Here is a 22,858-nt window from a genome sequence, read left to right on the forward strand (position 1 = left end):
TGAAATCTAATCCCACGACAAGGCACGCTCTTCTCTGCAAACTAAACCCAGTCGGGGCAGGCTCCTCCACAACCCGTGCGATGGAACGCCTCCGAGGTGTGATACACAGAGAACAATGTCCCCTGTGTGTGTGTCTCAGGAGACAGAGACACCCTGGGTACACCAGCGAATTTATGGACAATAAACAGCTCCATTAAAAGGACATAAAACATGTTCTCAAAGTGACCTGCACTGCAGGGAATTTAAAACTGTTCATCAGACTCCATTTACTGATCTCGGGAAGTCGTAAACAATTAAAAAGATGGCCCTCGCTCATCTGTAACCGGGGTCTGTGGGAAAGTGAGGAGACCTCCCTTTAGGCAACAGTTTGGAAAGCTCTGGTAGAGAGGGGTGGCAGAAAGCAACCACATCACCATACATAAACACATAAATAAATGACTATAAACAGAGGCCATGTAGAAGCCATGGTCAGCCCTCTTTTCGTGTGTCTACTCACCACCATGAATCTGTTCCCTCCTTCCCTACCAGGTCCTCACCAGTGAGGAAAGATGGACCAATGGTTATTAAGAGATAAGAAGTATTAGGAAACGTTAGGAACTAAATCTGTGTCCTCCTGAATGCCCGTGTAGAACCTCAGTTCTCCAGTGTGACATCTGGTGGAGATGAGGGTTAAGAGGGGTCTGCTGTGATGGCCATTAGGGGAAGTTAGTGTGCGTGCTCTAATGAACTCTGCGGAGAGCCAGCTAGATGGTGGCCACTTGGAAGCCAGGAAAGGAAGCCTCCCCAAATCCCCAGAGAAGCTGGCACTCTTGTTTCAGCTTCCCAAAAGTTAGAATCATGATAAAATAAATGTCAACTGTTTTAAGCAACCCTGACTGTTGCGTTTCTGTCAACATCAACTCTTTAGAAAACAGAAACACTTTAAGCAAGTTTAAGCAAGAAGCACTTCAGTTCTATCCAGAAACTTCCTGATTCCAGAACCTACCTAGTTTTTGTTTTTGTTTTTAATTTTTGAAAGGGTTGATTTCTTTTTGAGAGAAATTAACATGGGAGAGGTCAAAAAAGGGGAAGTGGGGGCTGGACCTGGGGAAAGGTAGAATTTTGTCTCCTTGGCTTCTGTAAGTTCCAAACACCTATCATGTCTTCTAAACAACCACAGACAAAAAAGCAAGCGGGGTTTACTCAACCTATCACTGACTTCATGAACTTCTTGAAAAGGCAAAGGCTAGTCACAATACTCTGGACATAGCTTAAATCAGATATCAATCGTTTGGTGTATCCAACACGCTCAGCGCAATGGCATAATTGCTCCCACACTGCAGCAGGGGGTGCCTTCACTTGCTTTCTGATACAGGAGTCCAGCCAGACATGGAATGCCCCACGAGGCTAGGTCCTCAGAAGGGGGCAGTAGAAAATCCAGTACATATGCGAGAGTTCCCAACAAAGAGAGTCTCAGCCACTTCTATTACCTGTTTCTGTTCTCTCCGTTCTAGGAAGAAAATGTCCCTTTAAAAAGTAGAAGACGGAGAGTGGGGATTATTGATAACGGTGGGGACGCACTAGCGACATGCATGAGAAAGGGAATCTCTCAAGCGTGCCACTTTCCACAGCCCTCCTCACAACATACATGCGGGCTATGGAATTTCCCACAATGCCTTTCACCTCTGCAACTCCACTCTTCTCCCTCAGATCTTGATGCTGGGTAATTTTGCAGTGGTTTATTAGTGACTGGGAATAAGGGAAAAATCAGCCTAATATTTTCTATGCTATCTGAGATTTTATTCACAATATCACTTCAGTTCAGAAAATGGCACTACCATGTAAGTGGCACCAGGTACCCTGGGATCTGAAATTAATTCACACAAATCTTAACATATTGGGTTCTGTCCCCATGTGTCAAATTGCAGTAATCATTGTCTCTTTTCTCAGGGGGGGAGACTATTTCACTGAATGAGGTAACAGAACCCACTTTTCATCTCGGAAACTTCTGTAAATGAGTGACATTTTGTCTTTTGCTTTCTCTCTCCCTACACAACCATTTGTGCCAAGTTTGGGGAAACAGACTCTCGGCAAATCACTTTTCCCGTCTTAAGACAAATTCATAAGTTCTTCTGTAAAATCAACATTATGTCCAGAGATACGAGGACAGATAGAGCAAGTTATTTGTGCTTTGTAAAGATAGAGACGTCCCACCCAAAACTGAGAAACACTCAGCAGCAAATGTCTCTTAAAGGGTGATTTTCCCTCCATTCAAGCATTGGAGCTGTAGTCCCGGGATTTCATAGGGGGTGGGGGGAGAACAAAGAACATAAGAAGCGACTAGAAATGCTTTGCTTTACTATAAATCCTGGCACCGGCAAGGATAAGTTCCTTGTGGAATTTATAAAGCAATTAGGCACTGGGCTGAGATTTACACAGCCGCGCTTTCTCCACAAGTAAATTTCTCCTGCCAGGTTATGAATCCCGAGGCAAACCCAAGCTCAGGCTCTTCTCACAGCATGGACAGGACCTCTGTTTGTTACCCCACCAAATGCTTAAGGTCTAAAGGGATTTCTCCGCTGCTCGTGAGGATGTCGACAGCAACAATATGGCTATTATAAAATGCCAGGTTCTATGTCTAAGCTCCTGTCAGATTCAACACGGATGCACATACGTGGAGTCCAGCACCAGGAAATGTCCCACAATCAAAGCTCTCAAGGGACAGGTAAGGTAAATACACCTTCTCCCTTTCGGGTACACGAGACTCACGCTGGCAACCAACACAGGAGCAAATTTAATGAAGCAGAGGACTAATTACTCCCTCTAAATATACCTGTAAGGCTGACCACAAAATAAATATGTCAGGAGGAAATATTTCTTCATTGGCATGTTTAAACGCGTGCACAATGTGACATTTTCGTTCTGAGGCTTTTCACCAAAGTGTCTGTAACAGTAATAGGTCAGCAGTGGCAGTAAGATGCGCTGAGCCCAGGACCTGGGTATTCCAATGGCAACCCCCAGGCTGAGCCCTACAGGCTGGCAGTGGGGGAGGGGGTTGATGAAGAAGCTGCTTAACCTCGGCCACAATTCTTTAAATGGCTGGCGAAAGAGATCCACACCAAACAGACGCCGCATTTTAGGAATCAAAATAAACAACATAACAGATGAAGAAATAGAATCACACGGAATATAATAAATATTTACGAATGGCTACCCTGTAAATGGGAGATTTTTTGGGGAATAGTTACATCTGTCAGAGGGCAGAACACGCTGTCCCTGTGAAGCCTATGCAAAGCCATTTGCCGGTACACTTGAAGCTACTTACAATTAATAACTTGCTTGACAGGAAAAAAAAAAAAGAACAGATTAATTCTTCATTTCAGCTTTCTTAGCTATATAATGATGAGTAAGTTACAGGAACTTTTTATAGATAGATAGATAGATAGATAGATAGATAGATAGATAGATAGATAGATAGATAGACAGACAGACAGACAGAAATGAGTGGGTGGTGTCTGGTTGCATAAGTGGATGCAAAGGTAGCAGGCCGATGCGTGGTATTACAGACGAATCTGGGCAAATGAATGACTAGAGATGGACAGAGAGAGTGATCAACGGCCAGTATAAATGCAGAAATGGATGCAGAGCTGGGTAAGTGGTTAAGTGGGGGATGGGGAACTGGACGAATGTGAATAGACAGTGGGTATAGATGAACTGACACCAAGAGAGGAGAAAGAAAGGCAGGAGAGGAAAGTATGAGAGAGGACAGATCACACAAATGGATACATAGCTGCATACTGCATAGCTGCATACTGCAGAGCTGCATTCTGCATAGCTGCATACTGCACAGCTGCATTCTGCATAGCTGCATACTGCACAGCTGCATTCTGCATAGCTGCATACACAGGTGGGTGCAAGGGGTGATGGACGGCTAAATGTGGTCAGAAGAAGGGGTAGATGGGTGAACAGAAAACAGGTAGTCAGGAAGATGGGCATGCAAACAGGGATTGTGGAATATGCTTCCAAGACCACGATCCCTAGGGAACGGGGAGACTATGCTAGAACCCCAGCTGATCACCCCTTTCGTTCGTTCATTTCCGAGCCAGTGACCCCACTGGAATGGGACCAGCTGATGGAGCTGGCTGATGTTGCTGAGTCCTACGGCACCACGCTCTCCTCTGAGAACGCTTCCCATCAGCCTCTTGGATTTTATTCTCCGTCCAAAAGACTCCGACATTAACACACCTAAGGTCCATATACTGGCGCGTAAAAGACGCACAAGCGGGTGTGTCCCGAGACACACCCACGGGAGTTCGACACATCACAAGCACGTCAAGGAGAAAGAAAAGCAAACGCCGCCTCTCACCTGAAGGTGGATCCATTCTGTATTTTTTTTCTTGACACCAACCAATTGGTCGAAGTCTGTAATCCAAGTAAAATAACCACCGGTCATAGGATTCAGTGTGCTCCAATCCCACATAGCGAAGGCGTAATCTTCCTCCGACATTTTCAATCACACTAACTATCCAGTACTGAAAGGGATTCTGAGAGTCCTGCAGCTCTATTAAGGAATCAACTGTAATGAGGTCTATTGGGCCTTTCCCTCGCAGAGGCTGTTCAAACAGAAGCAAAACTCTGTATTTTAAACTTGATATTTCAAGGTTCTCATGGAAACAGTTGACAATAGAAGATAATCATTGTTTTTCTCACACCAATTGCCAAACATCACCCCCACCCCCATCCTCTGCACAACCGTCACCCCCTCATCACCCTTTCCTCATTTGCACACATACACATACCAACACCATTTCCAACAGCAAAATTCACAGGTAAATAGAAAACAACAGTTTATGCCATCGTTTTAATCAAACAAATTAACCTTCCCAAATAAAACTGCATTTATTAGGGATTAGAACTTTTTTTTTAGTAAAATTATTCTCAGGTGCACCAGATAACGAAAAGTCTATTTTTTTTTCAAATTGACAGATATATCTAATATAGGGCTATAAATGTATACCATGACTTCTTAAGAGAAGTTCACCTTACGGTGTCATCTAACAGTAGCCAGCACCTTATCATATACAGATTAGCCTGCAGATGTGTGCAGGTGACATGTCTGAGACACATTTATGCACGCGTGGAGGCCAGAGGGTAACCATAAGTGCTGCTTCTCGGCCATCTTTTACCGTTTTTGAGAGGGACAGGGTCTCTGGCTGGCCTGGAACACGGGATTAAGCTAGACTGGCCAGCCAGTGAATCCCAGGTATCTGCCTGTCCCTGCTTCCCCAGTGGTGGGATTATAAGATTATAAGAGCAGGCATTTTTTTTCTTTCTAACATTTGACTATGTTATGTGAGGTTTTTCTACTCCTTCGCTTGGGCATTGGTTTGGAAAACCTGTAAGTTCTGCCCTTTCTGAGTAACCTTCTTCTTGGCTTGTGAAGAGAGTCCCTCTAGCCGGCTACTTAGGTGAACATGTTTAACAGTTAACGTGGTGAGGCAACTCGCCCCTGAATAGATGACTGATCATCATTGTGGCCTTTTAACCCAATGGTCGAAAACAGCCATTCAGATAAACATATCAGGAAAAACCAACATAAAACATTTGCATATGCCATATCACATGGTAGCTGTCATAAGTATTAATACTTTTCCCAAGGAAGAAAATAAAGGTTAAGAATAATTAATAGTAATAATAATAATAACGACAACAACAACAACAGTAACAGTAATGAAAACATGCATCCCAGTAATTCATTTAGGATCCCCCTTTCCAGGGTACCCTTGAGACAGAGTTGGTAATTTAATAATTACATACGACATATTGCCTTTGTCTTCCTGTTCAGGTACATATAAGAATTAGTAATGTTTCATTATCACATTTTCAGACAAACCATCAAGACTCGATCAAATTCTCCTATGCCTAAAATCTGCCTGAGCCACACTCCAGTACAGTCAGCCATATCTCCTTTTGTTTTACGGAGATTGCTAGCCGGTAGTCTTGGGTAGCGCGTAGGTGGGAGCGATTACGCACTCCAGATAAACAATGGATGGTGTTACTTATTAACGGGCTCCAGGAGACAGTAAGCAGATAAACATGCTTACACATCACCTGCCACCAAGTTATCCTACCAGGTAAGGCTTGAGGGTGATGGGAAGACATTCTGATACATGGTTTTAAAATGAACTGGAACAGGGAAAACTTCCCAATTATTGACTATCATACAGGAAAACATCAGTCGGTAGCACTCAAATCCATCACCTATGGAATTCAGTTAATCAACAGGAAGTTATGCTGTGAGAATAAAAACGTCTGTGTCCACATGTATCCGCAGAAGGATATACGCGAAGGTGCCAATAGACATCCCAGGACCGGGGTGCTTCAGGGCTATAATAGATCATTAATATCAATACATACACCTTCCAGAAGGCTTGCAGGTGCTGTCCGAGAACCAGTCAATTCATGTATGAGGAATTCCTCCCAGTCGGCATACTTCTCTTTGATAGCTAGCAAGAGAAGGGAGAAAAAGCAAACACTTCAACACATCAGTGGCATATCGCAGGTTTCTGTTCCTTAATGTCACTCCAGTGTGGTTTGGTGTTTTTTGTTTTTTTCTTTTTGTTCCTGAATTTTACACCTGATGATTAAGTGGAGAGTAAGGAAATTACAGCCTCTTATCAAGTATAGGCTTCATACCTTTGTGCACCTGGGCATCTAGAGAGAGAAAGAACCTATGGCCCTCACTGAGGACTTACATCTACTGAGACACCCGTCTCAAGCAACAATGAACACATGGCAGCAGTTTGGAAAATTCCGAAAGAACACAGGAGAGCGACATTGCTCAGTGGGAAAACACAACTAAGTCCTGAAGTACAGAACAGGCTTAGAAAGTGGGCTGGAAAGGGGGCGGGGCTCAAGGAAGAGGAAACAGTGTATGCTAATGAGGGTGACTGCACGAGGAGCGGGGAGGGGCGGGGCGAGCATACCTCCCTGAGAACTGGCATTCAGCGGACAGCCGGGGACCTCAGCACAGAGACTTCATAAAGTGGAGGTCTCTGTCTGAGAACAGCAATTGTACAAGACTACAGACGTCTGAACAAAAACAAAGACTATAAAAGAGGAAGAGCGGGTGCTTCTGTGTCTAGGTACGAAAGCCTACACTGGATAGCAAGGCATACAGCGATGGAAAAATGAAAGGCATTGGAGACATCAACTGAAAAAGGCAGACGGTGGGAGGGGGCGGGGGGGCTCGTTCTGTACAGCAATTGCCCTGAACGCATGAGGACTTGAGTTCCATCTCCAGAACCATAAAAAAGACAAAAGGGAAAGGGTAAAGGGAGGAGGAAAGAGAGGAGAGGGGAGGGAACTGGTGTGGTAGCAAGTACTAGTAGCCTGGCACGGGGAGGTGGGTTGCTGCTCTTCCTGAGGACCACAGGTAAGTTCCAGCACCCATACAGGGCAGTTCAGAACTGAGCTCCACTTCCAGGGGTTCCAACAACTTCCCTTGCCCTGTCTGCCCTTTGCACACATAGGCTCTCTCTCTCTCTCTCTCTCTCTCTCTCTCTCTCTCTCACACACACACACACACACACACACACACACACACACACACACACACACACACACACAAATATTTTTAAAGTTTCCACAAAGTCTTAACAAAACTGGCATCAGAATGGGGCCCGTCAACAACCCCATCTCTGACCATCATGAACATGCATGTCATGTAACAGTCACCCAGCACCTATCAAGTCCCAAATAAAAAGCATCACCATGTTCTGCACCTACAACGATGGAAAGTAAAGTTCTGGGTCCCAGGCCTGCCTCTTACTTCTTTTACGCCTAGGGTCCCCATGCCCCATCTAGAATACAATTTTCCTTATTGTAAAAATGCATGCACATCTGGAAATACAAATGTTAATATGTGGGGGACAAACGATTTTTCAGGAGCTCTGTTGCCATCAGTAGAGAATATAATAATTGCTGTTTGCAATGCTATAGCCTTTCTTTTTAAATAATTTGGTTCTTTTTCTCACAGTGATGAAGGATTAAGCCCAGAGCCTCAAAAATGCTCTGCCACTAAGCTACGTCCCCAGTCAACTACACCAATCATTAGCCCGGCTGCACGGCTAAGGCTACTGAGACAAGGCATGAAGACACACGAAGTAAATTGACTGATGCTTGCACTTCCCTTGTGCTTTGTCCACAAAGACCTCCTGTTTACACTGTTTTTATCCTCCACGAGGCCGCTCTGAACTAATTCTTGCTCTTACAGAAGAAGAAAATTAGCTGTAAGCCTCCAAGCATTCAGACCCTCCATTTTTTGTAAATAGATGGCACAGTCCTAGACAGGAGATACCTATCTACTAAAAAATGTCAAGATTAGGGCAAAATATACAACTGTGTTCGGAAAACATGGATTCTGCCTCATATCACAACACAAATAAAGCAATAAGGGGGCCCCATGCTTCACAGAACTTTTGTCTACACACAAGAGGAGACAATTCATTTTCCTCTTCGGGGCTGTCTCTGATAAACACGTAGTCCACGTTATCATTCATGTTAAAATTCTGAAGTATGCAAGCACATTGTGGAGACACAAGCAACCGTGAAATCTGAATTGTCCCGAGGACTAGAGAATTGGGGAGGTGAGTAGAGAGTGCTGAAATCTGCCCCTGCTGGGCCCTGGGCTACTGAGGCCTTCTGTCTTCTTCCATGTTTCTTTCCATGGAGCCCTCAGAAGGGATCCTGAACATCCCGGAAAGTGAACGAAAGGCAGATCTGTAGTCTGCTGAGAGACACTGACTACCTTCACTTAAAAACAGCAGTGGGACAGGTCTCAGAAATTTTGTGCCATTTAAGAGAATTATTTCAGCCACCATTTAGCCTTCAAAGGTCTAAAGTCTCAAACGAAGGACAAGTCTGTCCTTAGAAACACCGCCACTGCGGGACATGGATCCTACAGAACACCACAGGCTGTCCTCTGGCCTCCGCAGGTGTGGACACATTCATGCCAAACACATAGAAGCAAGCCCACCCTAGCTCTGGACTCTCTCTCTACCTTTTTTTTTTCTTCTCTCTCAATAAGTAAACAGGAAATTTCGAATGAGTAAATCCCTAAGGACCTGTCCTCTGTGACCCTTAAAACAAAGCAAAAGTTCGGCCACAGCGCGTCAGGAAATACGACAGGGTAAGGCTCACGAAAGGGCTAGAACGTGTAAAGGAACACGTCCACCGCAGTGCTGCTGCCACGCAGTGATGTCGAGCGCTGACTATAAATCCTGCCTGCTTAATCACATCGGCAGAGCTCATGTGCACTAACACATGTGGCCCGCTGGAAACGGCCAGCTGCAATCGGAGCGTGCACAATCTCCCCGAGCTTCCTTCTCTCGATCACAGGAGACGACGTTATGTTTGGGGGGAGGGGGGGTGAAGAGGCTTTGCACTAACAATTATTTTTCAGCAACGAAAATGTAACAGATATTAACTGACGCTTTTCTTCTCGTTAACACTAACCAGACCGGACCAGACGAGATTCGCAGTTGCCAAAGGAAAACTCTCAAGTCAGCCACAGAAGCAGCGACTCATCAGCTTCTGTGGTACAAACAATTCACACCAGATGAGGGAGAGGAACACATTTCCCAATCACTTCGCAACTATTATTTCCTCAGCCAAGGGAAGATGGGGCAATTTGAGCTTTAAAACACCAAAACAAAGATAAAAGAACCCAATCGCTCCCTATATAGACGTTGTCTCTAAGTACAACCTAACATCCACTTGTCCAAGAATCATAAGCTTAACAACCAAATCCAGAGATGGCTACAGCTATGGCCAGTGTCTCAAGCTAACACTACTGCTACTTGAGGCCAGACGATTCTTTTGTTGGTGGCAGGAAGCTGTCTTGTGTGCTGCATACACTTGGCAGTATCCTGAAACTCTCCTATTAATGCCAGGAATACCTCCCCGTGTTCTGACAATATAACTCGCTCCCAGAGAATTTCAAAGGTAACTAGGTGGCAAATCTTCCCCAATTGGAAACCAATGGTTCAGACAGAGCACTAGGGAAATAGCTTCAAACATATATATTAACATAATGGTCCGACTGCTCTCCAGCCAAATAGCACAGCTTTATTAAATCCTTAGAAACGCCTCTCCAGGGTTGGGGAGAAAGCTCAGTTAGTAATAGTTTGCCACACAAGCAAGAAGACCTGCTTTCAAGTTACAGAACTCACAGGCAAAGTGGAACAGAAACACCCATCTATAATCCCAAAGTGGAAGTCCACAAGAAGGAGAAGCCCTGCAGGCCAGTCGGTTTAGCTAAACCCATGTGCTTCAGACTCAGGGGGAGACCCTGTCTCTGAACACAAGGTGGTGAAGGGATCACAGACGATGAGACGCCAATTCCACACATCCCTAGCACACACACGTGCACTGGCACCTGCATATACATCTGCATACATGTATATACATATACACCACGTACACACGCAGAAGAAATGCCTCTCTAACCAGCACACACCGTAGGCCAGAACGGACAAGGTGAAACAGGACAACATGAAGACTGGAGAAATGTCAGGAGCTGAGTACTCACAAGAACAAGAGGACACGTCCAACGCCTGCCCATCTTGTGCCACTGATTGTGCCCGTCGGTACAGATGACTCCAGAGGACACTGTCACTGTCCTGGACTCCCACAAAGGAAGAGGCAGCAGGCAACTGACTAACATACTATGTAGCGCTCCAGGCATTTCAATAAAGTAGGTGGCCCACTCCAATCTTCAATAAAGAAGAGGAGTCCCGAGTGGATTGATAGGCGCACAGGATAACCCCTGGAGTCATCGCCATTTGCTTTGGGCTTCTTCCTTCCCTGGGTCGATCTTCCCTGACATTTTCTACTTTTTCCCCAGTTTTATTTACTAGTATTATCGTGTGTGAATCGGACACGTATTGGTGAGTGGGTGTCACGGTGCCCATGTCGACGTCAGAGGACAACTTGATACAGCTGGCTCTCCCCGTCTACCTGTATGTGGGCACCAGAGCTATAACTCAGGTTGCTCAGGCTTCTGTGCCAAGTACTTTGCCCACTGAGACATCTTGCCAGCCCCTAGACTCTTCCTTTACTAAGCAACCTTAGTTAGCACTGAGTAGCTCTACAGTTCCTATACATCTACAAGGGAAAATGTATCCAGGTACGTGGAGAAGTGAGGCGGTCGGCCTGAGTTGCAAATTCGGTCAGGGCGATGATATTTAACAATAAATTAGAAATGAGTCCCCCATGGCACCTGCGTAACTTCATCCGACGACTTTTTCTTCCAAGTCTAGCCAATGCCCAAATGACTATGAACACCGCTGCCGGTTTTGAACTGGACAAAAGTAATCACGAGTTGAGTCGTGCCAGTGGTTTTATCATCGCGATTCATCTCCCGAGACAGTCATTTGGCTTGACTCTACTTTGCAAACAAGCAGATTCTCCCATGGATGGTGGCTTGTTATTTTCCTCTTTGCTGTCTGCCTGGCTAAGAATGTAAAGAGATCTTTAATCGAGAATATGGCTAATAAATCCATCACGTCATCCACTGTCAGCCAAGAACAACTAACCCGCTTGGGTTTATCGTGATTGACTCGCAGCTCCACCAGCAGTCACTCAGCTACACAAAGCAATAAATGATCTCCCTGCGAGCTGCGGTGATTAATCACCAGCCTTCAGTTAAAGTCAATATCCCGCTCACATCATGTTGACAAAGAGAAGAATTTAGTAATAAGGAATGGCTTTGCTTTATCTGGGCCGAAGACATATAAATTACAATCAGATTATGCAGATAAAATACACGCGCTAAATCTATCTGCTGTAACTACACTTGTCACTGCACTTCTTAATGCCTCTTTTAAAAACTGGATTTATTTCCGAGGTACCGCAAGAGGACAGTCCAAGAAAAGGCTGGCACAGAGGTGCCTGTGAAGATCATTTGCAATTCATTCAAATTATTTCCTTCCACTGCAGAAATCGATAATTTTTTTTTAAAAAAATTCTTTTCATTTCCCTGGCCCACAATGATTTTTTAAAAATTACTTACAAAATCGGACCATCTTCAGGCCGGGAGCAAACAGCATTGCATGCGTGATGACGTAAGTCTAGTTCTGAGAGGCTGAGGCATGGCTGTTGTAACTGTCTGCCCACTCCTAGACAACCAACTGCAGGCTTGGGGAACCCGAGAGAACATCTTCTACCTCTTTGCCGGACACAAATAAGGAAGTAAGGACCCGGGGTTGTAGAGATGGTCAAGCCCAGGGTGAAAGAGGCTAGCAAAGAAACGTTGAATGGGGAACACCTAAAAGTTTTGCCTTAGATCCCACATTCTAGGCAATACGCCAGAAAGAGCCTCCCGTTCAATCGTCTCTGGGGCTTCAGTTATACATCCTTCTATAAATACCCACCAATAATTATCAGATTAGCCAAGTGGAACTGCTCTGGGCCACCCAGCCTCCACTCAATAATTATTTCTTTGGCAGCTGCGACAGCCCTCAGAAAGGGTGTCTCTGTATTAAAATGGTATTACTGACTCTTTCCGGATAGGAAGTTATAAAGCCTGAAGATGGGGTTAATCATAAAACCCTAAAACTGAGATGTTAATCGCTGACCAGGTGGTGACACTACAGAGCTCACTTTCACGAGGCAGAAAAGAAAAGTCGGCAGAGTTGACGATGCTCCCACATTTGGCTACATGGAATGGCTGTAGCACGTCAACATGAAGCCGTCCACCTTCCTCCTCCGAGGACAAGAGCTATACAATATGCTGAATTCGGCTCCCAAATGGACTGTGGCTTGCCCTTGAAGCAGTTATTCCCTGTGCTCTGGAGCCAAGCCCACAACAGACCCATATGTCTGCGGACCATAATGAGAATGAACTGCAAAGTAACGCAGATTCACACTGTAAACTGTGCTTGGCAACTCGGGCGAAGCAATCACGGCAGATCACTAAACCAGGCAGTGGAGAGGAACCCGGCCGGCTGAGAGCTTGGTGTTATCTGACGGCACCACGTGACTCGAGGCCCCTCTCTGCTCAGTTAAATGTCCAACGTCAGATCTTTTCCCGGGAAAGCATTTCTCCACAGAACTGGATAATTTCCCTCAAATGCCTATCTCCTCGCCGGTTACTTCCAAGTGAAGAAAAATAAGGAAAAGAAGTTTTCCTTTTTACCACATTTATTCATCTGATAGGTTCGTTTTTATTACTTTTGCCTGGGTTTTGGTAATGTGAAATTGGAGCTGGCGACACTCAGTCAGGAGAGTCCCCAACAGCTGAATAAAAAGCTGGCTGTGGTAGCATATGCAGCTCGCCTGGTATTGAGCGGGGCGGCCGCAGGTTAGGCACCAGAACTTGCTAGTCTGGCTACCCAGTCAAAGCTTGAGGCAGTGAGAGACACTTAGTTAAAAATTAATATGCAAAGCACCTGGTGACAACATCTAGTGTCAAGGCCTGACCTCTTCTGCACAGGCATGTGCGTCTGCACACATACGCGCGCACACACATACAAAAATAACAGGAAACTGAGTCGAACAACACTGAAATTAATCCAGACTGAAAAATGCAAGTCAGAACTTGTTAATAAAAGCCTGAAGTGGAATCACTGTCTCTTTAAGTTTCAGGATTGCTTCCCAAATACTTTATTTTCGAGAGAGGGGAGCGATGTGTCTGCACTGAGAGGCACTGATCAGCACGGAATACCGAACAGCTTCAGCCACTTTCTATTTTCCCCAGTAGCAAAATGACGCGTCTGCCCATTACCGCTTACAGAAGAGGCATTTCCAGCAACAAGCCCGAGACTTTCATGATTGGTTATGTCAAAGCCACGGCAATGAAGCTCCAGGCAACTATGCAAACAAAACCCAAGATCCTCTCAGGAGCGGGCATCACTCGTTCTACTCCTGAGTGAGTGCAGTTTCTAGGACTTGGAACTCAAGCTCACGCTCGGAGACTTTCACACAACCTTTCTTGGCGCAGCTATTCAAAAAGACAAGGACATTAAACTGCCAAGGTCACAGAACACCAAATTCCATCCATCAGTGTGTGCGCATGCCTGTACACACACACACACACACACACACACACACACACACACACACACACAACAAGATAGTAAGATCCACCGTGGTAGCTATTCATGTGTCGATTGGCCATGGTGCCCTGACCCTTCTTCAAGAATTATTCTGAGTATATATATGCAAGATTACGATATGAATCAGGTGAGCCGATAAGGCAGACTGTTTTTGCAATGGGGCTGGGTTCATACAGTCTGCTGTAGACAAAAGTGACTAAAACTCAAAGGTGGGCCTTCCTGTGTGAAGACTCACCCCCACCTGATGTCTGCCTTCCACCTAGAACCAGGGCTTTTATTTCCCCACCTTCCAATGAAACCCAAGTATTCATTCTGGAATGGCATTATTGGATTCTCCTGATTCTCAGTTATTTTGTTTACCTGGAATTTCCACCATCAGATCTCCTGAACCTCTCTACCCTGCCACCTTCGTTCGGACCACAGATGTGGGTCAGAATCTGGACTGTACCGCTTCGGCTAGGTTTTGGATGCTGTGTCAGTCAGGTGGGGGTGCCTTAGGAGGCCGTGGCTCCTTTAGCATTTGGGGCGTAACTGGCAGCAGTATGTCACTAGGGACAGGTTTCAGTCATCTGTCTTCCGGCTATACCCCCTCCTCTGCTCCCCGGTCCACCGGAATTTGAAAAACTCCACCGCATAACCCCATCATCAGGAGTCTCTTCCCAGGGGTACACGGCTTAGAAATCACAAACCAAAACTTCTCAAAATGTGAACCAAAATAAATCTTTAGGTTGATGTTACCAAGTTTTCAGACCCAAGATACAAATGTATCTGGCGTGGCACCTGTAATCAGGAGACCATTCTTTAAACGGCGTCTCATTGTGTGTTTTCATCCTAACCAGTCTGGCTCACCAGAAAACACGGGCTACAATTTATGTCCAAAATAATCCAAATCAGAAGCATCTGGCTTTCCCGTTCCTCTTCTGTAAAAAGGGTCAGTAGCACTGCCCTCCACCCGTAGGCTAAACATGAACAACGCAGACCACAGCAGAGACGACAGTTTAGTCTTAAAGCGCTTGCCCTGCAAGTATGAGGTTCTGAGTTTGATCTCCGGAACTCACGTGGAAAAGCCAAGCAAAGTAGCAAGCACTTCTAATCTTTAAACCTAGGAGGGAGAGGCAGGTGCATCTGTCTGGGAACTTGACTGGCCGCCAGCTTAGCTGAGTCAGGGAGCGCCAGGCTAATGAAACCTTGTCTCAAAAACAAAGGAAATAATATCCTGAAGAATAGTATTCAAGGTTGACTCTGGCCTCCACATGCACACAAACATGTGCACCCAAAGGACCACGCACCCATACGTACACCCGCACCCACGTCCCGCCAGAGAGAGAGAGAGAGAGAGAGAGAGAGAGAGAGAGAGAGAGAGAACAATGACAAACCTAACAGTGAGCCCTAATAAGCAGCTGCTGTTGCTACTTAGACATTTAGGTATAGACATTCGGGTCCAGACACGTGTCTGGACAAGGAACACACAAGGAAAGCTGGAAGTATTTCCCAGTTTCTGAGGAAATGGGATGCTGAGTCTGTCCTTCTTGATCATAGCAGAAGGCACACACGGGGGAACACGCTGAAAACAGATGGTAAAATGCTTCACGGGGGACAAACGCTTGACCTCCCTCAGCAAGACTTGTGTTTACACAGTGTTCTAATTAGTGAATGAGACTGTTGGATTTTTATCAGATTGGCAAGGAAAATGGTAAGGCTTCTGGCTGGGAAAGGGTAGTGACAGAAGCTCAGTAAGATAACTTTGACATGGACCAGAAGAGAGGCAAGCGCAGCCAAAGGCTCCTGGGGGGGAGGGGGGGATCAGATGTGGATAAGCACATGACACGGCCTATACCACACAACCAGGAAGCCTGGGGAAGAACTGAGCGATGGACAGGAGGCAGCCCACCATACGCTGGAGGAGGCACGCAGACGTAAGTCATGGATCGAGACTGCATTTCCCAAAGCAGAGGAGTTCAAGGCCAACACGGAGACCTAACTCATCATTAGCTCAGTGCTACTGCAATGCCCGAGGACCCCTGGACGCACTCGCCCGAAGCCAGGACTTCAAGCATTGTCCATGTTCCATTCTTTTCTGGCAAATTACGAGTCGTGATAATGTGTTGATAACTAAATGGACCGTAAAGACAGCTAGCCGGGTGCCTGAAATCATGCCAGTTGGTGAGTTCACCTTTGCCTGCCAGAGGAGGATGTCATTTGTCAGGGTCTAGCCCACATGCCCCACCTGAAGGGTATCTGCATAATCGATTCCTCTTTAAAACATTGGTACTATTCGAGGTGCCCATGAGTATTCTAATTTTTTTTTTTGAGACAGGTCTGTGTTTATGTATCTCTGGCTGTCCTGGGACTCCTTAGGTATGACCAAGCTGACCCCAAACTCACAGGAACTTCTTGATGTCAGATGGCCGCATTCTAAGTAGACGGGCTTTCAAGAAACATGGCAACCCCACAGACAGTCCCGCCAGCCACCCACGTACACAAACGTGCAAGCCAACTAATTCCTCAAGCACGGTGACTTGCCTGCCTATTTGTCTCTCTAATGGTAAGTCTGTCACCTGTCATGTACCATGGAGCTCATCCCTGTGTGTGAGATGAAGAAGTACTCTTTCCAAATCTCTGTCCTGTCACCTCCACCCTGTCCAGTCCTTATAAGCCTGGGCAGGATCCGGGTCCTCAGGTAGTAAGTTTTTTTCCTCTGCCCGAGAAACTACAATTCCCTGCCTGCTCAGAGGGGGAGCTCACACTAATCCTGTAGCAAGGACCCTTTAGGGCGCTATGGGAAGCCCCAGTGCCTTATCCCTTCCGCCTGAGAAGAAGACAGAGTCGACCCAACAACACTGCCCCTATGACACTAACATGTTTACTTTAAATGAAAGCATCTCTTAATTCCAAGCCATATCTACTACTCACCAAATTGAAAGTGAGAACTAAACACAGATCTCCTTAATCCTATAGGCAGTGTCTGTATCGGTGCCAGGATTAAAAAAGCAAGCAAGTACAAACGCACTAACTGAATGCCTGACTTAGTGTACGTTTATGATTGCTCTGCTGTGTCTGGTATGACCAAGGGACTCCCATGTTTACTAACTCTCCAGTGCTAATGCAGCATGCTCTGCCTGCTTTCCCAATGTATGTGTTCAGTTACCCACGGTCCTTATCTGAAGGAGTTCCGGGTCATGTATTAGTCTGTCTACCATAACATAAAAACTAGTCAAAACATCTGCGGGTGTGTGTGTGTGTAGATGTGTTTTATGTAAATTGTGTATGGGGTGCATGGGCATGTGTGGGTCCACGCTCTCGTCAGCCAGAGATCAACATCACTTGTCTTCCTCCACTGAACTCTACCTTATCTGTCTGAGATAGGGTCTCTCACTGAACTTGCAGCTCACTGGTTCTGGCTGGCCAGTAAGCCCCATCTGCCTCCCCATGCGACCCCATATGACCCCACGCTCTACGGTGGCAAAGCCAGGCAGCGGGTGGCAGGAACAGCAACTGGGTCAGTGGTTCAGAGTTCACTCCTCGAACCTCAAGCAGGCAGACCGTGAACTGGGTCTTTCAAACTCTCAACCCCAGAGGTTTAGTTCCTCCAACAAAGCCACACCCTCTATTCCCACCCAAACAGCACTAGCAACTGGGGACCATAGAGTGAGAATTTTGGTTCCTTTAAAAACCTAGAAATGTTACAGGAAGATGTTTTTGTTTCAATCCCAGGGGTGGGATATGGGGTGGCTTCAGACTGTCCACTGGTAAGGTCATGATTTCGCCAGAGGCCATTGGTTTTGGTAAGTGTACGATGTTTGAAATTCTGGGGACTCTTGAGAGGGTGTAGAAATGCTAGTGCCCTGAGAGGGGTGTGGCCGCAGCTGCTCGGCCTGCTGCTGGTTGGTGATATCCTTAAGACAGAGATCAGGATTGACCTGAAAACCTCTGCTCCCCCCAATCAACAGGAAGGAGCCTAGCGTTATCAATGCCACCTTTCCTCTCTAGCCTTTCTTTCCTCCTACGGAGTGCTGGCCGGCGCGTAGGATAAGAGTGGAGAAGGGTAGTAAAACCAGGAACCCATGAAAGAGCTACAAACAAGTATTCAAATGCCTGAGACTGGGAGACATATCATTCAAACCACCAGAGGGCTCCTGCAGAGAACTTGCTTTAATGTTCCTAGAGAACCTTGCCTAAACGGAAGGGTAGCTTCCTCCCCTGGACCTTTATTGCAATTTAGAGTGAGTTATGGAATTCAATCATTTTTTTTTAAAGCAACAAAATAGGGGCTGGAGAGATGGCTCAGAGGTTGAGGACACTGTCTGCTCTAAAAGTCTCGAGTTCAATTCCCATCCACCACAGGGGTGGCTCATAACCACGTACAATGAGACCTGGCGCCCTCTCCTGGCATGCAGGCATACATGCAGGCAGAACGATGTATATCAAATAAATAAATAAATAAATAAATCTGACAAAATAGGAAAGACGGTATCACCATGAGCATTAGGTAAGGGGGGGGGAGGGTTGTCATCAGATAACTGAACCTCAGTAGACCTGGTCACAGGGTGTCTCAGCATAGAGCTGCCCAGACCGAACATGAGATTAAATAAATAAAGGATCATTGGTATAGCTATGAGAACTATCATTAAAAACAAAAATCAAACACACACACACACACACACACACACACACATATATATATATTCTTGAAGAATGACAAGGAGCTGCAAAAACGCAAGTTGTCACCACCCTACAAGTGGAAGTTGTAATCCAAGGTGACAGCATGGCACAGCGCCATGAGTCACCTAAAGAACAAAGTTTCCCCCGGAATTAGAAAGCACACTGAGAAGACAGCAATTACTCCAACTCGAGTATCTGCTGGCTGTGTATGTGCGGGGCTGGCTATTAATGCTGCCTGGAGTCAGGAAGAGACCCTCGCAACAAGCAGATTCATGAGAGCACGAGGCGGGAGGGTTGGGGAGGGACACATTCAGGATGTTCATGCTGTTATCACTAAGTTCTCTCCCTGGAGATTAGGGTTTCTCTGGGGTTTCCCTAAGGAGACAACTTGGACATTTGATGGTTAATCTTCCTTGTCAGCCTGGCTGGATTTAGAATCATCTAGGAGGCATGCCTACAAGTATGTTCTTTTTTTTTTTTCTTTTTTTCAGAGCTGGGGACCGAACCCGAGGCCTTGCGCTTGCTAGTATGTTCTTTACCTGACCTAAACCTTTAGGAAAGCAAGGAAGATAGCTTTGTGTCTGGGTAGAGTCTCGACTACCTGCTAGTGATTCATGGTTTGTTTGTCTTGCTATCTGTGGTCTATCGTTTAATAGTACAGAAAGCATAGGGATGAACCTGGCAGAGAGGAAGGGGGTGGGGAGCGGAGGGGGAGGGGACGGACAGAGAAGAGCAGGATATGTAATAGAAGAGCTTGCAGCAACTGGATGAGGACCAGAATTCAGTTTGTGTTAGCCAGGATGAGCAAGCCCTGAGTTCAGTGAGAGACTCTGCCTCAATATACAACATGGAGAGTCATTGGAGGAGGAAGATGCCTGGTATTGACTGACCTCTGATTTCCAAATACATACATACATGTGTGCACATGCACTGGACACACATGTAACAGGCAGTACACACACACACACACACACACACACACACACACACACACGAGAGAGAGAGAGAGAGAGAGAGAGAGAGCGCGCGCGCAGAGGAAGCAAAGTTTGATAAGCCCAACGTGGCAAGATGAATTGCCCTCATTACTTTAATATGCTGTCATACACACAAGGCAATTTAAAACCAAGACATTTGTTTTCCTTTCCTTCCCTATCAAACTAGATGCTTGAGTGTGCAGCTGCTGACTCTTAAAAATTAATCAATGACTGTATTTTTTTTTAATCTGGTGCTTCCTCGAAGGACTTGGTCCTTTCATGAGCTATTCTGCAATGTCTGGGCCCATGGTATGAATGAAACGAGCTGGTGAGGAGGAGGTGTCCTCCACCTCAGACACACGCCCAGAGAAAATCAGAGGGGAACAGCAACTTCAAGCCACTGGAGGGGCTTATATTTGGAAACCTTTTATCTGTACTGTTTTTTTTTCTCTTTTCTTTCCCCCAAGAGACTTACTCAAGTATTTTCTCATCAAAGGAGTATGTCACCGTAGGTAGACTGTAAGATCAACAGCTATAAAGAAGTCACACTTGCTGAGCAGTGGCTGCTGTCATTTCGGGGCATTCAGTAATTCTGTTCAGAGAGAGAGACGTGCAGATCTGCCTGTTTTGCGTCAGTGTGTGGATCATACCAGGCAAATTCCAAAGAAGATTCTTACAACACTGATTCTATATGTGCTGCGTTTCTCTGCTATGACAAAAATAACTGATAAAGCAATTTAGGGCTAGAAGGGTTTCTTTTGGCTCACAATTTGAAGGTTCTGTCTGTTGTGGCGAGAGGCTTGGAGCCTGGGGGTGCTGAACGCTTTTGCGTCCGGAGTCCGTGAGCAGAGTCAGGTGCCGTGACTCAGTTGCCTCCTCCTTTCCCCGTATTTTCGGTCTGGTGCCCCTTCTCGGGGCATGACAGTACCGCCCATATTTAGGTGGCTTCTACCTCACAGGCTGTGCCAGAGCTGTGCCTCCCAGGAGGGTCTAAATCCCCCTCAAGCTGACAGTGAAGAGAACCATCATAAAGGCAAATGGCGGAATTATCATACGACAGCCGCTCCTCTTGGAGACAAAGCAGACCTGCCAAGCATCTCGGCCCTCTCCTGGGTGGATCAGTACACACCGCCCTAAGCAACAGTCGTCTGCCGAAGTTCACGAGACCTGATCTCTAGGGGCCTTCCATGTAATCTTTTTAATTAACAAAATGACGGGTTTTATTACAGGATGACTCTTAACATGAAAGGGCCTCTTCTTTGGAATGAAAATGGCTGTCTCGCCCTTTAGAAGGAGAAGGTGAGCTCACATTTCTGTAAAGCACAGCAGGACAGTGAGCGATTTGGCGTAAAACCGTCTGGAAGATGGCAGGGGTACCCAGTGAGAACACCTGGAAATTGGCCTGGGGACACGGCCCTCTTCCTCCCTAAACCTAAAATACGCATTGGCATCTTTCTTAAAAGAGTCCTAAGACCCTATCCCCAATGTTTTGTGGCTCTGCCTGTTCTGCTCCAGACACAGCTGTGAACTTCATGGTTTCAACTCAGGCCGCCATAATCAAATCATTGACATGCGCCAAGACGTCATTCCTAGAAAAGAAGGAAGCTGGCTTCTATCTCATCATTTCAGTTCCTCACTTGTATGAAAGCCCCCTCCAAACTCTAGTGAGGTTTCTCCGGGACTCTGGCAACATAAGCCTCTCAGTGGGCACGGAATAAGAAGACACTAAGGAGTTTTCAATACTTCTGAAACTTTTTTCACACTGTGAAATTACACACACACACACACACACACACACACACACACACACACACACACACGACCCAGTCCCGTTTGTATTCAATTCACACTGACTAAACATGGAATGTTCTAGAGAGAAATGCCATGGTCCAAACAGCGAATGTTCCTTACACGAGCATGAATCCCACCAAAGAAACCTTAATGTTTGGGAGCTAAAGAGATGGCTCCAGGACTGGCTGCCCAACACCCACATGGTGGGCCGCAACGGTCTATACTCCAGGCCCAAGTGCTCTGAGGCTCTGGCCTCCACCGGCGGGAGTAACATGTGCTGTAGTCATGCACATACATAAGACTACACTCGTGCACATAAAATAAAATTTAACTGCAACTAAATAAAGAAATTTTTTTTAATCTTGCATAGTTTTAGAAATATTTCTAGGATCTCCAGAAGGGACAGACACAAAAGACAAATGTTAACTCATCCCTTTTAGTTCTGTGTGGCAGAAGAAAGGAAACCGAGGAAAACAGCAGCCGGGGGTCCTGCAGACTTAAGTCACCCACTCACATTTAAATGTACTGGCCACTCGACCCCCACATGTCAGTCAGGAAGTCAGCACTCAGGATTCTAGGGGCTACTGTGCTAGCCGCAAATTACCAGGAACATAAGCGAGAAGCCCTGTGTGGAGGTTAGCGAAAGCACTTCATACTCCTTTCCCTTCCTGTTCCCACAGCAGCATCTTCTGACACCATTGGCCTACCAAATCTTTATCATAAAGCATGTTCCTGCGCAGAAATACAAATGCCATCGGGAGAATCTAATAAATCTTGCACATGCTAAGACCCTCCCCTGTCCCCATTATTCCTCAACACATGCAATTGATTAATCATCAATATTATGTAACCGTGCGTCTGCCGATGCACAAAATATCAGAAAAAAATAATTTTTGACTGCCCGTTTGCACAAGAGACTGAGAGGAAAGCTGACCAGAACAGAAATGCTAAGAAGCATTATCTTCAAGTATCAATACCTAATCATGTCCCTGAATTTAATCCTTTACCTTACACATAGCAAATGTCTGAATAGAAAAAGTCATGTTAGTTTGTGAAAGCCTGGTATTTTCCCAGAGGAGGATAAGAGAGCAGATGAAGTTTCCCCATGTGCAGGGATTTGGGGAGTCAGCAAATGATGTCCCGCATCCACTTGTATTCCATCTATTCTTGATAGCATAAGGATCTTGGAGAACATCTTGGGGAGGTCATGTGAGTGCATGTGTGCATCTGTGTGTGTGTGTGTACATGTGTATGTGTTTGTGTATGTATGCATGTGTGCCTATGTGTGTGCATGTGTGCATGTGTATGTGTTTGTGTATGTATGCATGTGTGCCT

The 22,858-nt window shown here is 45.9% G+C and overlaps 1 protein-coding gene and 1 long non-coding RNA gene across 10 annotated transcripts in view; one reads left to right on the forward strand and one right to left on the reverse strand.

Moving 5' to 3' along the window:
- The window catches only part of Sfmbt2 (Scm-like with four mbt domains 2), a 194,563-nt gene that overhangs the window by 128,596 nt on the left and 43,109 nt on the right, over positions 1–22,858 (reverse strand). For 8 of the 9 annotated variants that reach the window (XM_006254210.5, XM_006254216.5, XM_006254215.5 and 5 more), the window contains 2 exons: positions 6,397–6,485; positions 4,346–4,592 (listed from right to left, as the gene is read on the reverse strand). In XM_006254210.5, the coding sequence (XP_006254272.1) occupies positions 4,346–4,592; positions 6,397–6,485 (336 nt within the window). Of the gene's footprint in view, positions 1–4,345; positions 4,593–6,396; positions 6,486–22,858 lie in introns of those variants that run through there. The other variant, XM_039095776.1, reaches the window with a different exon arrangement.
- On the forward strand, positions 6,943–8,436 carry LOC134482735 (uncharacterized). Its single transcript, XR_010059235.1, has 2 exons — positions 6,943–7,124; positions 8,018–8,436. It is a non-coding gene; the product is annotated as an uncharacterized LOC134482735 (long non-coding RNA).

Source organism: Rattus norvegicus, chromosome 17, assembly GCF_036323735.1.
Source record: "Rattus norvegicus strain BN/NHsdMcwi chromosome 17, GRCr8, whole genome shotgun sequence".
Lineage (NCBI taxonomy): Eukaryota > Metazoa > Chordata > Mammalia > Rodentia > Muridae > Rattus > Rattus norvegicus.